Genomic DNA, 12,435 nt, shown 5'->3' with positions numbered 1-12,435 from the left:
TCCTGGTTAGACATGCTTGATGAGTCGTGGTGTCCCTCAAGCTTTAAGCCTCTGGTGACAGACGAGTGACTTGTTCCAGGAAATTAGTTTCGCTATGGAAACAAATGAAAATCGGCCTTGTAGGTGCCAGAGGTGAAACAACAATTTGAGAAAAAAAGAGTAATGTTGTACTCCCCTGTAATGAATAACAACAAGAGTGGCGCAGTGCCGCAGTGCTTTGCACTGCTGCCTCACGGCGCCGGGGTCACAAGTTCGATCCCAGCTCTGGGTCACTGCCTGTGTGGAGTTTGCACATTCTCCCTGTGTTTGTGTGGGTTTCGCCCCCACAACCCAAAGATGTGCAAGGTAGGTGGATTGGCCATGCTAAATTGTTCCTTCATTGGAAAAAATGAATTGGATCCCCTAAATTAAAGAAAAAGATTAAGTAGTCACCGTCTCTGTTTGGACTGCCCTCTGGCTTCCAGACAGTGATCCTGTTTTGGGGGATCTCTGGTGGGGGCCTCTCTTTTTTGGGGGGTCTTTGGTGTGTCACTACTTATGATTTTGCAGTAGCCTTCTCAGATCTTTTCATTTCTCTTCTGCTAAGTATGCAAACGTAGTATCCAACTGTTCCAGTATTACTGCATTTGATTGTCGTATCACAGGAGAGTGGCTCTGTGAACTTTTAACCTGTCCCACTACTTCTGACACACTAGTATCTTCCAGCACCTCATCTGCAGCTTTGAATGCTCTGGACCTGGCATGTTTGTCTGCCCACAATTTCCTGGGCGCGATTCTCCACTGCCCAGGCCGTGTGGGAGAATTGCGGGAGGGCCACTCTGGCCCCCCCTGCGATTCTCCCACCCACCCCCCCCCTCAAAATGGCGTGTCGTGTTTTGCGACCCGCGATTCTCCGGCCCGGATGGGCTGAGCGGCCTGCCGTTCCCGACCTGTTCACGCCGGCGGCAACCACACCTGGTCGCTGCTGGCGTGAACATGGCGCCAAAGGTTTGTTTGTGGTGTGTGGGGGGCGGAGAGGGGAGTGAGCACCACAGCCGTGCTCGGGAGGGACTGGCCCGTGATCTGTGCCCACCGATCGTCGGGCCGGCGTCTCCAAGAGACGCACGCTTTCCCCTCGGCCGCCCCGCAAGATCAAGCCACCACGCCTTGCGGGGCAGTGGAGTGGAAGACGGAAACCGCGCATGCGCGGGTTGGTGCCGACCAACCTGTGCAAGTGCGGCTGATGTCATTAGGCGCCACCGCCGCGTCATTCTCGGCGCGCCTCTTTGACGCCAGCGTCAAGGCCCGATGGCCGAGATTTACGGCACGCCGCTCCTAGCCCCCCGAAGGGGGGAGAATAGTGGGCGAGGAACGGCCTCCGATGCCTTCGTGAAACATTCCGGGTTTCACGACGGCTTTGGGCGTTGCGGAGAATTCCGCCCACCTTTAAATGCTCTTGGGCTATCTGACAAGCACCTGTGAGTCTTTCCAGAAAGGTGGACAAGGAATCCAACATTGAGGATTCTTCTTGTTTTAGAAACTTCTCTTCCATCAACTTTCCTGGTGGCAAACCATAAATAGTCTAATCCCCTGTCCCATTCTCTTGGATATTCATGGCAATGGGCCCTAATCAGGGTTTTTGAGAGTCTAATGATATCTCTCCAAAGTTCCCTGAGATTTTGGGTGATGGGCGGTTGACTTTTGTTGCCTTCTACCTAAAATATGGTTTATAGCTTGGAAAATTTTAGACATAAAGTTAGACCCGTGGCCAGATGGTACTTATTAGGGTAGACCATAGTGTGAAGAACTGTGTGCTTTTCTACGACTACCTTAGCTGTCATAATGTAAATAATGGTGTTTTAGAAGAAATTATTTATGCTCAATCATGCAAACGTCCAGACCTCCGAGTGAGACGACCCTACAACAGTTTCCATTATTTATGTGGAGAGCAGCAACCGTAGCAGGGTTTTTAATGACACGGGGCACCAAATCAATGACCAATCCTGGTCCTTCAACAGCCAACCTGATGAATATTCTTTACTTTCCAAACTTAGAGAACTATTAAAAACTCGCTGAAGCTTTAAAGAATACACCAGTTAATGAACTCCAAACAGTTTCATTGCAACTAATTTGGTGCATTTTCCAGTAATTTTGGTTTTACAGTGAGTGACTGGATTTTCTTTTAACATTTTGACCAAAAAGGGAAGGAAATTTGTTCAATTATTTTACAAATTCCTCCATTTCCCACTTGAGAATTGATGATTATTTTACATTTTGAAGCATCCATATCCAATCAGCAGCAGGAAATCTATGACTGAGAGGAATCAAAAGTTTCAATTAATTTCAATTTAAAAAGTAGACAAAGAGGCAAATGGAGATTGGAAACCATTCTCATTGGCAGAGAATCATTGTCTGTATTCTGAGGGAAATATCATCGACATGTGTAACTTCTGTTGTTCAAACCTGTGTCTGCATTGATAAAGATTGCATCATTTGGAATGTTATAACCTCTGAGCTTTCATCCCTCTGCAGTGTCTTTATTTAGCCGAGAGAGTGACAGCGTTAAGAAAAGGGGCTTTGCAGCTTTTGCACAAGTTGGTGTGTGTTGATCAGGATGGAACCTGTGAAATGGTGACAACTGACTATGAACATAATCAAATACCAGAAATTATTTTCCTGATTTTTTTTCCACGTCATACTCTGTACCGCACTAACTGTCCCCATTCACCCAGGTCAATAATACAAATCAAATCTTAGCCACAGTTTCATTTTATTGGTCATATTAACATTCAATCTTGGATTATACAATTACAATTGATCTCTCTGTTACGAAAATCAATATCAGCAGCCATGAGGTTTTATTCTTTTTAACCCACATTCATCCATTTTATATCCTTTAGACTTCCCCCAGTTACTGCTTTCCCTCCTCAGTGAGATGGTACAGTCTGTAGAAATGGTCTTTCCTGGGTATTGTCCAGGCTGCTCTGTGTTGGCCAATGAGGGAGTCAGATGGTTTGATGGAGAGTTGGTGAAGCTGACAAGTTACAGGACAGCGAGACTCCCAGTGACAGAGGCTGAGATCTGAATGAACGCTCTGGATGGGAGTCTGATCGTCTGTCAGCAAATCCTCACAGCAACAGAATCAAGCTGTTGATTTATCTGAAGAGTCTGCAGTGATTGTTGGCCCTTTCTCCGCTGTCACAGATGGAAAGCCTTTCACCCAATGGGGAACATTTCTGTGAAGAGGCAGCAAGTGAAAGATAGGGTGGCAGAATGGATTTATTATACTCTCTGTGGCTGGATTGGATACTGTTATTACACCATTATTATCATAGAAACACCATCAGCTACACACTCAATCATTTAATATACATTGCTGTTAAAATACACTGAACAGACAGTGATCATTATAAAACACATGTATATCATTTATATTTGGGCATCAAATTATATCTGTCTGCCAGTAATTTAGGCTCCACTAGAATTTGATGGAGGTGATTTTACATGTACCCACTTGGTGAAACTGGGTTAAACTGCTCACCCAAAGTGAGTGGGTCCTCATTAACATACAGGGACTGGGTTCTGGTGACATCACTGGTCACGGACTGCGCTGCCAACTCTGCCCTGAGTGGGGGAAGCTGCTGTAATATTTACAAAAGGCTGAAGGAGCTCTGAGAGAATCAGGATGTCAAGAGGGAATTGTTTTATTTTCCTTTGGGCAGTGGTGCCCATCAGGTGCCAGATGAAAGTTTCGAGATTCTCTGCTCTGGACTTTCCCTTTTCGCAGCATGAGTCACTCCCAGAATCTCCTTTAACTCACCTCAGGAAGTGGACTGTTGGCATAATAATAATAATCTTTATTAGTGTCACAAATAGGCTTACGTTCACACTGCCATGAAGTTCCTGTGAAAATCCCCTAGTCGCCACACTGCAGCGCCTGTTCGGGTACACTGTGGGAAAATTCAGAATGTCCAATTCACCCAACAAACTCATCCTTCTGAGGAATCCAGAGCACCCGGAGGAAACCCACGCAGACACGGGGAGAAGGAGCAGTCTCCACACAGACAGTGACCCATGCTGGGAATGGAACTTGGGACCCTGGCGCTGTGAAGTAACAGTGCTAACCACTGTGCTGCAATGCAGCCCTTGAAACTCTGGTTTTAATCATTTTTGAATTTGATTTCTACAGCAAAAGGGTGAGTTTCCAAATGCTCTCATTACACATTCAACAAAATATATCTGGCGTTAAAATCGGGCCCATGTAATGTTTATTATTATAGAATCAGCTCCTAAAATTCATAGCAATCATTGTGCTCTGTCCAAATTGTCTCAATAAATCACCGATCCCAAAATCATCTTCTTTGTTTCTTTCCACACACAGGAATAGGACCAAGGAAAAGGAAATAATATATGCTATTTGGAACGAAATTGCGACAGAAAATAAATGAAATTATTCTCCACCAAACATCTTGAGATATCAAAGAATATCTTTCAAATCTGTTCACTCGGAATTTCATTGTTATCCCAGGTGGAAAAGCTTGATTTAGGGAGAGCGCATAACTATTCTTCGTTGCTACGTTCAATCTCCAAAACCTTTTCAAAGCATTCCTGCCCATCCACCATATGTATGATCCCACGAATGCAAAAAGCCTGGATATCTCTTCGGTTCTCGCAAAGCCGATTCTCAGCTGTCTTCTCCAAGTAGTAGCGACACCTTTCTCGTGCCTTTGAAGCATGTTTGATTTTAAATCCTTCCAGATAACATTTGCTGGCATTTAATTCAGATTTTTTGTGATAAAATTCAAATTTCCCAGCCTCAAGATATATTTCTTGCTTATTTTCCAAGGTAATATATTCCAAATTCAATAAGTTTTTGTAGATGGCTTCTGCTTTGTCATGGTCTTTATCTATTGTGCAGATTTCTGCAAATGCTAGTTTTGCCATGATAAGTGATGGCTTGAGCCTGAATGCTTCATCAAAATGGTGCTTGCATTGATTAATCAATGTAACTTTTCGTTGAAGTTTAAAATTGCGACTGCTTTTGCTGTCAGATTTGATCAGCTGGATTAGTTTGATTTTGTAACACAGACCTATTTGATGATGGAAGAAGGCAGAGTTTGGGATAATTTTCAATCCTTTCTCCAAAAGTTCCAAAGCTTTTCCCACTTCTCCAGCTCTTCTGTAAAATTTTGCTGCGTAGCGTATCATGTATAGTTGATCAGGGGTCTTCTGCAATGCTTGTTCAACTAATCTGAGTGCTTTCTCATTTTCATTGAGGTCTTGCAGTTTTAAAGCCAGCAGAACCATGGCTACAGTGTGACCTGGATCAAGCTCCAGAACACGTTTCAACTGCATCACTAATTCACTGAATTTCCCATTCTCTGGCTTCCCAGAATGCTCTTCCAGACGCATCAGGGCAGTTGCAAAGCCAAAGTTCCATTCAACGTTATCCGTATCTTCTTCCAGGGCCCTTTGAAAACATTCCACTGCCTCTTCATAGCATTTAGCTGCAGAACTCAGCAGTGACCAACCCTTCTCCCCGTATACTTCAGGTATCATTGCTGTGTACCCAGAGGCACCAGGAAATTGTTGACAGATCCTCTCCAGTTTGTCGAGGTAGGACTGAGCCTCTGTCAGTTTCCCCATGCGAAAATATACCCAGGCATAGTTTCCATAGGTGACGATGATTCTTTTATCAAACTCATCTTCATGATTGTCCCTCAGAATTCTTTCAGCTTCCTTTAAGTTTTGAATCGCCTCCTCACAGTTTTCTTGCAGACAGTTTACAAAAGCGAGTTGGTTGTAAGAGGTGGCTTGATATTTCTCATCAAACTTCACTGAATCTTGTAAAGTTTGCTTCATACCGTCCAGATCAATGTTATCTTTCTGTGGAATCCACGTGAAGTGGCATTGAAGCTGATTGAGCTTCACTTTCAACAAGTTCTTCTGTATGATACTGCAAGAGAAAAAATATCTTTCACAACCAACTTTTTCCAGAAATCATACCTTGTATATTTTGCAATTTTAATTCTTGGAATTAATTCTAAGGCTGTCTCACTTGGTGACAGATTAGGGATATTTAGCAATGCTGTAGCACCATATTAGTTTGTAACATTTAATTTTATTCCAGGACTGACCTCAACTGGTAACTTTCAAAATTGAAATTACAAGTGAATAACATGCCACTTGTGTAATGTATCATGTTTATATAGTTTCACAATGTGCATGCTTTAATTCACTCAAAACCCATTCAGTGAATTCCAGACCTGTTTGTTTCTGCACCCTGTTCAGATTTACCAACTTTTTGTGTCCCTTTCCAGACAGTTTCTTTTTAACTGATTCTCTAGTGCCCACGCGTTCTGAAATGTTCCAGCCAGAAAGGCTCTAATGGGGCCAATGTTTTGATCATGTGATGCAAACACTGCACATATTTCTTCTGTATTCACCGTCCTCTTGCTGGTTCATTTGAATATCATTCAAATAGTCCAGCAACATTTTTAGGAACACACAGACCAGCACAGAAGTAATGGACTGAAAGCCTTTTCTGTGCTGTAGACCTCAATGATTCTATGAAATACTTACAGATCAAAGGTCTGAGGGGGTTTAAACCTAGCTGACTGGCTGAATTGCATTGTGGGGGCGAGGGAGACCCAGCCACAGGACCGCAGCATTTGGGCTCCAAATCAGGTGCAATTCAGCTCTGGCCGGAGAACGTACAGAGAATCTGCCCACAGTCTCCCAAATGGAAAATCCTGCCATCGGTCTCCCGCACTGTATAATTCAAACTTAACGCAACTCAATGGAAGAGGCCCTGGGTCCCATTCGGTTGCTGTTGGAAAAGACCAGCGAAACGGTAAAAGGGCATGGTGCTGTGATACAAGGCACGGAGGTGTCTCTTTCGAGGCAGAGCGACCAGATTGACTCTCTGCAAATGGAGATATCTCTGACGGCTGAGGTAAGTGAAGCACTGAAGGTAAAAGTGAATGATTTGGAGAATTATTCAAGGAGGCAAAATGTTCACCTTGTGGGGTTGCCAGAGGGGATGGAAGGCCTAACTCTCACCGAGTATTTTTGGGAAGATTGTGGGGGAGGGTGAACTCACATCCCCTCACGAGCTTGATCGAGGCCACAATTCCCGGACCAACAAACTACCGTGAGCAGTAATTATGAAGTTTCATAGCTTCTAGGAAAAAGAACTGTTTCTGTGATAGGCAAAGGAAAATTGTGACTGTAAACAGGAAGGTCACATCATCAGGCTTTATCAGGATGTGGGAGCGGAGCTGGCAAAAAGCATTCAACAAGGCCAAAGGTGCCCTGTATAAAACTGGGATCCAATTTGGGGTGGAGTAGCTTTGAAGGGAAAGACTTTTTGTTTGATGAGCCGGAGCAGGCGGATTCTTTTGATCAAATGTTTGGGCTGAATACAGGTTGATTGAGATTCTTGAGGCTTTTTTGAATGTTGGGTACAAACAGTCATGTGGCTATGGAGTTGTTGGGGTTCCCTATTTATGTTCATGTTTGCATTTCTTTGTTTTTGTGTGGGTTCAATGTTTGGAAAGTTTGACTTGGGTGGGGGGTTTACTTCTATGGGGTGTTTTGAGCTACTTGTTACAACTGTTGTGAAAATATATAGCCTTCCTGTTTGAGTACTATGTTTTCAGGGGTTTTTATACTTTGTGTACAACTTAGAGCTGGAGCAAGCCCACCAAGATGCCACTGCGGTAGGATTCTCCGCCATCGTCAGGATGTCCCAGGTCCAGGGGTAATAAATGACACGCATGTCGTCTTGCGTTCACCGGGGCAACAGGGAGTGCCCTTCATTAACAGGAAGGGCTTCCACTCCCTGAATGTTCAACTAATGTGCAAAAGCCACCTCAGGACCATGCATGGGTTTGCATGCTTCCTGGGGAGCGTCCATTGTAGCTACATTCTGGGACACTTGGAGATCCCCGGCATCTTTGAGGACCACCCCAAGATGATGTTTTGTAATGATAATCCACTGTGATGAAAGCTCTGGTACTCCTGGGTTTATGCAAAGTCTGACTCCTGTCTTCCAGCTGACGGCACACTCACACCCATAACCTGTACGGGGTTTGCATCGAGGGGCTTTAGATCTCGGTGAGTCCTCAGGGTGCACATCAGAGGTGGAGGCAGCCACTGTCATTACCTACCAGGCACGTGTCTGCCGAAGTAGCTGGTGGGACTACCAGTATTGTGGCCTTTGATGCCTTTGGTGGATGTCCTCTGGTGGGCCTGGAGCCAGATGACTTACTGCTGCCACTGGCATTTCCAGTGAAACCCTGTTCTGCCCACTGACCTTGAGATGCACCAGTGTCAGGAGGGGGGATTCAGGTGAGGATGAGATCCGGTGGCAGGCACCAGTGTCGGCCCGCAGGGCTCTCTGCGCCTGGGCATTGCCCATAGGGTCCTGGGGGTGTCAATGGGGTGGAGGCGCAGATGGAGTGAGATCCAGAGGCCTCTGAGTCATCTAGCTCTGCCGGTCCTGGCCCTTCCCCATTGTCTGCACCATGGTGTTGATGCTGTCAGCGATACTCCTCAGCAACAGGGACATGCTCCAGAGCGCCTTGGAAATATCCAGCTGCATCTGACACATGTCCCTCAGCTTCTGGGACATGATGGCAAGGCCCTCAGCCAAATTCGTCATTGATTGAGCCATGCCTTGGACACAACCACTCAAGATGCTGACGCCGTGCTCGAGGCTTTCCCCTGTGGTCGTCACCCGACCAATGTTGGCTCGGAGTCTCGCATTGCCGATGCCATCTCCTGCGTCTGTGGCCTCTTGCCTCCTCCAATTGGCTATGCACTCTCCTCTCGGATTTCGTGACCGTGTCCCATTATCTGCATCAACTCCAGGAGAACTTTGCCCAGAGGCTCAGCATCTGACTGTGACTCAGCTGAGTCCTGAGATCCAGCAGACCTCTGACTGCTGTCTCCCTGCCTCCTCCTGATGTGCATGAGCAACTGTGCAGTGCTCATCAGATTTTCCCCAGATTCTGGCCACTAGTGCTGCCCACCAATATGTGTCTCTGTGCTGGTGGAACTCCAAGGCCCGTACCTTGTAGGATTGAGGACTCTGATGACTGGAGCTCTGCCGCCCATCCGGGCCTTCCTGTCTATTTTGGGATAACTTCTCCTACGGGGACAGAGAGGGAGAAGGATGACATTGTGGACTGTGGGCTTTGTGTATGGGGGTGGGGGTCAATGGCAGATGACATATGTGGGTACGCACCTGGACATAGAAGTGTTGTGCTGGTGGGTGCCAGGGAGTGCTGGGGTACATGCATGTGATCAGATGTGGGGAGCGTGCGTGGTGCCAGCTGCCGACCTGTTGGAAGGCAGGCAGAACTGATGCCAGAGAGCCGTATGGTGGTCCTCCTGGTCACGCTGCCCAATCTGGTTTGGGGCTGGTTTCGCTCACTCAGCTAAATCGCTGGCTTTTAAAGCAGACCAAGCAGGCCAGCAGCACGGTTCGATTCCCGTACCAGCCTCCCCGGACAGGCACCGGAATGTGGCGACTAGGGGCTTTTCACAGTAACTTCATTGTAGCCTACTTGTGACAATAAGCGATTTTCATTTCATTTTCTAATGGCCACTGCCACTAACTCCCAGGCGTGAGTCTGGTGAATCAGCTGGTGGGTTGACCAGTACTGGAGGGAAACTCATGGGAGATAATTTTCAGCACCAAATGCCATTAAATACGGGCCTCAGTCATTGATATAAATGTTAAAAGGTGACGCCCCAGCACAAACCCCTATGGGGGTCGGGACCGCCTTTTGAAGCTCTGACATTATCACTGTGTCACCATCACCCCTTGGCCAAGATGAATTCCATCAGTCCTATCTGGTCCATACAAATATATGTATGAGCTGTGATTTTGTAACCGACTAATCTTTATCTTGTTTAAGACAAAGATTTGCAGCTGGTAATTTTTAAAGTATTGTTGTTTCACTTTCCTACACTTCATGATGCACAAAGCTGACTTTTGTCTGTTTTCAGAATGAGATTTTTCCCGGAGTCTGTCACCAGAGGCTTATAGCTTGAGGGGAGCCGCTCCACGAGGCTGACCAGGAATCTCTCCCTGTATGTATTGGAAGGATTTCCAGGTTGATTTTCAACAAGACATTCTCCATTTCTAAACTGATTCATTCACAAATTTAAAAAAGGGCACTCCAACACATACACACTTCTTCAAGCAAATGCCTTTTTTACGAGGTCATGACAACACCAATAATTGCCTCCCCTGAAGTTGCTGAGGTTTTGCTGAGGTGTTTAAGCAAGGCTCCATTTGTCCATTCAGATGGATGGAAAGGATCCCATGGAAATACTCAATGAAGAAGCTGTAATATTTCCCAGTGCCCTGGCCAACATTCACCCCTCAACACGACAAATCATCCGATCATTTTCACTTTGCTATATGTGGGAGTTTTCTGGGATACCATGAGAGTGTGAAATATTTCATATAAAGACTGGTTATCCTTTTGATGTAATTGTTAACATCCTGAAACAATATTAGATGTATACCACAAGGAACATGGGATTTGGGACTGTGACACATTTTGGCCGGATTTATCGGCTGTTCATGCCAGCGGGATATTCCGGTCTGACCGACGACGCACGGGTATCCCGGCGATGAGCGGTGCAGTCAACGGGAAATCCCATTGATAACGGTGGGACCAGTAAATCCTTCACCACAGAAAACCACACGGCAGGTTGGTCGCTAAGTCCTGCCCTTTGTATTTTAACAACAGTACCTTATTCACAAATGAATAACAATAATAACAGCCCAGATATTCCAGTCAGAGGCGCAGTGCCGGCCCACTCACTGTTTTAGGCTAAATCTCTGCACTTTCCGGTGTTGGCTGCTGTTAAAATTCGATGAATAATAGAGTTGGGTGGTCAAGTGTCGAGTTTAATTCCAGTGAAGACAAGTCCCATTTTCCATCATGATCTTTTCATAGAATATCATATAATTTACAGTGCAGAAGGAGGCCATTCGGACCATCGAGTCTGCACCGGCTCCTGAAACAGCACCCTACCCAAGGTCAACACCTCCACCCTATCCCCATAACCCAGTAACCCCACCCAACACTAAGGGCAATTTTGGACACTCAGGGCAATTCATCTTGGCCAATCCACCTACCCTGCACATCTTTGGACTGTGGGAGGAAACCGGAGCACCCGGAGGAAACCCACGCACACACAGGGAGGATGTGCAGACTCCTCACAGACAGTGACCCAAGCCGGAATTGAACCTGGGACCCTGGAGCTGTGATGCAATTGTGCTAACCACTATGCTACCGTGCTGCCCAAAACAAATTCTGGATACAGTGACCGCAATGCACTGATGCAAATTCCCCCCCACAACAGCCAATCAGTGGCTCCGCTCTGCTGCCCTCTGCTGGACCTGAAGACACATCCCTTAATATCTGACTTCAGTTCCATGTCTGAGGCTGTTTATTAATGGAACATCCAACTTCCTTAACTGCACAACCTCGCAACCTGAACCACATTTCTCCCACACTGACTAGATGATCTCTTTTCTTGATTTTAGCTTTGAGATGGATCCAATGAGCACTCCGGATGGCAAATTTTCCTGTCCCGCCCAACACAGGAATCATCACGGATGTGACGGAAAATTTGACGGACCATATGAAGGTCTGTTGACCTTGGGCAGAAATTTCTGGTCTCGGTGGTGGGGGGTGGTGGGGGAGGGAGAGGGCTGGAAAATCCCACCCAACAGTTTCTTTGATGTGCTGCCACCAGTTGATTTAAGTCCAAATGAGGAGGCAGACATTGGGCAGGATTCTCCGTTGTGAGTGAGAATTTGGCACTCAGCCAAACCTCCATTCACTGCAGCAGGAACAGAGAATTCCACCAGCGTAACCGAACGGCGAATCAAAATTGTCTCCATTGTATGCCTCATCTCAGACAATGCAGCATTCCCTCAACACTGCAGTGAGAATAGGCCTGGAGTTTGTGCTCAGGTCTCTGGAGTGACATGAACCCATAACACCATGATTCAGAGGCAGCAATGATACCACTGAGCTACTGCTGTCTGTACTGTACACTCTATTGACACATGGAAATCTCTCTTACCTCATGGTGATCTAAGTGAATAGACAGGCTGCTCAGTCGCTTTAAATTCTGTTGTCTTAAATTGATGTGTCTAATTGTTCTGTCGTAATCCACGGGAGGCAGGAGTTCCGTCACCACACCAATATTTATTTACAATAACGATATTACAGGATCAGCTACAAACAGTGCTGCTAGCAGTCCAGTCAACTAAAGACTGGCTCTCAAAGCCTACAGAGGTGCTTATATGGGCCCCCTCAATGAGCTATCATTGAGGAAGCTCATACTCCAATTGGCCAACCAATGAAGCCAATTGGAGTTCATTACATCTTCCAACGCGCACGCGTAAATACATATCCACCA

General features: G+C 46.1%; 4 protein-coding genes across 4 annotated transcripts in view; 2 read left to right on the top strand and 2 right to left on the bottom strand.

Moving 5' to 3' along the window:
* LOC119950988 (interferon-induced protein with tetratricopeptide repeats 5-like) overlaps nucleotides 1-12,435 on the top strand; it is a 999,792-nt gene that overhangs the window by 633,446 nt on the left and 353,911 nt on the right. The gene's annotated exons all lie outside the window — the stretch shown is intronic.
* The window catches only part of LOC119950956 (interferon-induced protein with tetratricopeptide repeats 5-like), a 189,296-nt gene that overhangs the window by 44,386 nt on the left and 132,475 nt on the right, over nucleotides 1-12,435 (bottom strand). The gene's annotated exons all lie outside the window — the stretch shown is intronic.
* LOC119950963 (interferon-induced protein with tetratricopeptide repeats 5-like) lies at nucleotides 4,091-12,244 on the bottom strand. The gene is made up of 2 exons (XM_038773993.1): nucleotides 12,097-12,244; nucleotides 4,091-5,935 (listed from the first exon to the last, which is right to left on the bottom strand). Exons 1-2 carry the CDS (start codon nucleotides 12,099-12,101, stop codon nucleotides 4,540-4,542), a joined length of 1,401 nt encoding a protein of 466 aa, XP_038629921.1. The 5' UTR covers nucleotides 12,102-12,244; the 3' UTR covers nucleotides 4,091-4,539.
* Nucleotides 6,635-12,435, top strand: part of LOC119950954 (interferon-induced protein with tetratricopeptide repeats 5-like) — a 169,565-nt gene continuing 163,764 nt past the window's right edge. Inside the window, exon 1 of the mRNA XM_038773979.1 lies at nucleotides 6,635-6,934. The gene's annotated coding sequence lies outside the window, so the exon portion shown is untranslated. The remainder of the gene's footprint in view (nucleotides 6,935-12,435) is intronic.

The sequence above is a fragment of the Scyliorhinus canicula genome, chromosome 16 (genome assembly GCF_902713615.1).
Source record: "Scyliorhinus canicula chromosome 16, sScyCan1.1, whole genome shotgun sequence".
Taxonomy (NCBI): domain Eukaryota; kingdom Metazoa; phylum Chordata; class Chondrichthyes; order Carcharhiniformes; family Scyliorhinidae; genus Scyliorhinus; species Scyliorhinus canicula.
The sequence above is the reverse complement of the archived record's forward strand: the minus strand, read 5'-3'. Positions and strand labels throughout refer to the sequence as shown.